Source organism: Cynocephalus volans, chromosome 4 (genome assembly GCF_027409185.1).
Source record: "Cynocephalus volans isolate mCynVol1 chromosome 4, mCynVol1.pri, whole genome shotgun sequence".
In the NCBI taxonomy this organism is placed as follows: Eukaryota; Metazoa; Chordata; class Mammalia; order Dermoptera; family Cynocephalidae; genus Cynocephalus; species Cynocephalus volans.
This window is the reverse complement of record NC_084463.1, coordinates 154,939,693-154,942,516: the sequence shown is the minus strand read 5'-3', so window position 1 is coordinate 154,942,516 and position 2,824 is coordinate 154,939,693. Positions and strand designations below refer to the sequence as shown.

General features: G+C 37.3%; 1 protein-coding gene across 1 annotated transcript; it reads right to left on the bottom strand.

Moving 5' to 3' along the window:
• Positions 1-1,498: 1,498 nt before the first annotated feature.
• LOC134375851 (olfactory receptor 4D10-like) lies at positions 1,499-2,434 on the bottom strand. Its single transcript, XM_063094606.1, has one exon. The coding sequence runs from the start codon at positions 2,432-2,434 to the stop codon at positions 1,499-1,501; it is 936 nt and encodes a 311-aa protein (XP_062950676.1).
• Positions 2,435-2,824: the final 390 nt, after the last annotated feature.

Below are 2,824 nucleotides of genomic sequence, written 5' to 3'. Positions count from 1 at the left end.
CGCGTCTCTCTTGTGAAAAGCAAGTAATTCAATTCGCAGTTTTCCTGTGTCTCTCTTGTGAAAAGCTGAGTACTATTGTAAGGTTCATATTACATATAAAGTGATTGGAATGAATACATAGGGTAGCACGTTAATGAATTGCTTATGTTTTACCATTACATAGTTACCATTATAGACCCACGAAAGACTCCACCTTTATATAATATGTATTTCCTTTTGTCTCTATTTACCATTCTCTTTTCCTGGAACTCAGAAACCATTAAGGGAACTCTGGACTAAGAGGTTAAATTTCCACCCACCACAAATTAATAAGAGCTTGAAATGAAAAATGAGTTGTAAAAAAGTAAAAAAATATTGTTTCTTTCATACATAGCAAGAAGAACCCCTGGTATCTGTGAAAAAATATGGGCTAAATGACTAAGGACATGATTGCAGAATTGTGTGAATAACACTTTTCTATTTTATGCAAAGCTTTACACATGTATGTACATGGTGTAAAGTAGCTTCGTGAATTTTTGTCATTTATAGAATCTCACTGACTACAGTGCTTCAGATAAAAGACAACATTCAATCTTTTACCTATTTATTCAACAACTTTTTGTAGAAGTCTTAGTATGTTTCAACTGGTGTACCAGTAAATAAAACATAATCCTTGCCCTTGAACACCTTACAGCCCAGTGAGTAAGAGACAAGACAATAGGAAATTTCAAAACAGAATGCTAAATACAGTACTAGAACTAAACCAAGAGTTCTGAGGGAATGTGGCTGTGGTGGCCAGTGAGCCTGGATTCAAGTAAAGGTAAAGTAATTAATGACCTTGTCCATCATAACTATTATTTAGGGTATGTTTACCTTATGAAAATAATATAGAAAACCAATCCTCAAACTCTGTTATGTTTTGGATATATTGTCACTTTCCTTTCCTTTTATAAAAGTAGAAAGATAATGATGATGTCTGAATACACTTACATTAATTTTCCTTTAAAAATTGGACTGCAAAATCACGTACATATTTGCTAACAATTTTTCCTCTCTTTTCTGGACCATGAAGACTCCATTTAAGTAATTGATATTTCTGCCAATTAAATGCTAATAAGAAGCTTTACTGGGTATATATACCCAATATATAATATTATAGTATACATATGATATTATGTTATAATATTATATACATTACTAATAAAAATAAAGAAAATGCTTAGAAATAATGAGATAAATATATTTGATAGGCAACATTTCCAAAACCTGGAGTCCATGGTAGAAAACTCCGAAAATGAAACGTTGGTGGTGAAGAAGAGGGAGACACTGTTTTATTTCCATTCAGAAGTTCTGAGTCTTTTTGTGACCAGACACTTGAACTATCCATAACCTGTTAACTTAAAAAGAAACGTAATAAGTAGAGTTGGCTTATTGACAGTATACTTGAGCATATGACTATGAATCCATTGGAAAAATAATAAAATGTGCCCTTGGTTTTGAAGAGTTGGGTATTTTTTTTCTATTCCCTTTCAGAACACAGAAGTCTTCTCCTGAGCTTTCTCATGGCTGATTTCATCTCATGATTCCTCAGAGTGTAGATCAAGGGATTCAGCAGAGGGGAGATGACAGTGAAGGTGACAGAGATGGCCTTATCTGTGGGGAGGGCAGTGAAGGGCCGGGCATAGACATAGATACAAGGCACAAAATGCAGGGTCACCACAGTGATGTGGGAGGTGCAGGTGGAGATGGCTTTCCTCCTTTCCTCTCCTGACTGAGACCTTAGTAATAATAATATCACCAAATAGGACACCAAGAGCAGGAAAAACCACAGAGTGGTGAGCAGTCCATTATTGGAAATCATCAACAGTTCAAGTGTGAAAATGTCTGTACAGGTGAGTTTGAGGACCTGGGGGACATCACAGTAGAAAGTGTTGAGGACATTAGGTCCACAGAAGGGGAGAGGAAGCAACAGGGAAATCTGCACGATGGAGTGGACAAAGCCCCCCACCCAGGCAGCCACTGTTAACCCAATGCAACGGTCTCTGCTCATGATGGTCACATAGTGCAGAGGCTTGGAGATGGCCACATATCGATCGAATGCCATCACTGACAAAGAAAATACATCCACCCCTCCAATAAGGTGGAAGAAAAACATCTGAGTGAAGCAGCCATTGAGGGAGATGGTCTTTGTCTCAGACAGAAGGTCCACCAGAACCTTGGGAGCTGTGATGGAGGAAAAGCAGATATCGGCAACAGATAAATTACGGAGCAAAAAATACATGGGTGTGTGAAGGCGAGATTCCCAGGTCACGGTGACCATGATGAGGAGGTTTCCCAGCAGGGTTGTCATGTACACCAAAAGTAGGAAAAGAAACAAGACCAAGCTCACTTCTCGATTCTGGGTTAGTCCAAGGAAAATAAATTCTTCTACCTTGGTATAGTTTTTCAACTCCATCGAATCATCCTCTCTGTCCCCTCCGCCCCCCAAGCGGTGTCATATGAAAGCACTGAACTATTTATTTTATTGTCCTCTTAAGCACTAAGAATGGAAATCAGAAGCTTCCCCTCGTGGCTGTAGAGTCTGCAATTTGTTGAGTTGTGTATCCACATTTTTATGATTGCAGTCAATTTGGTGAGAAAATTTATCATATGTAGTGTCATTCAATAATTCTTTTCCTATAGAACTGTTTTGGAAAAGAAAATATGTTAAGTAGTGACATTAGCATATTTTAAAAAGATACTACTACCAAAGTTCTGTTTGGTACTTTTGGAATAAAACTTCAATGTAATATATCTTTTTCTGTTTATTCTGCTTTAAGAAACACTTTTCATCTCTTCTTGTCAC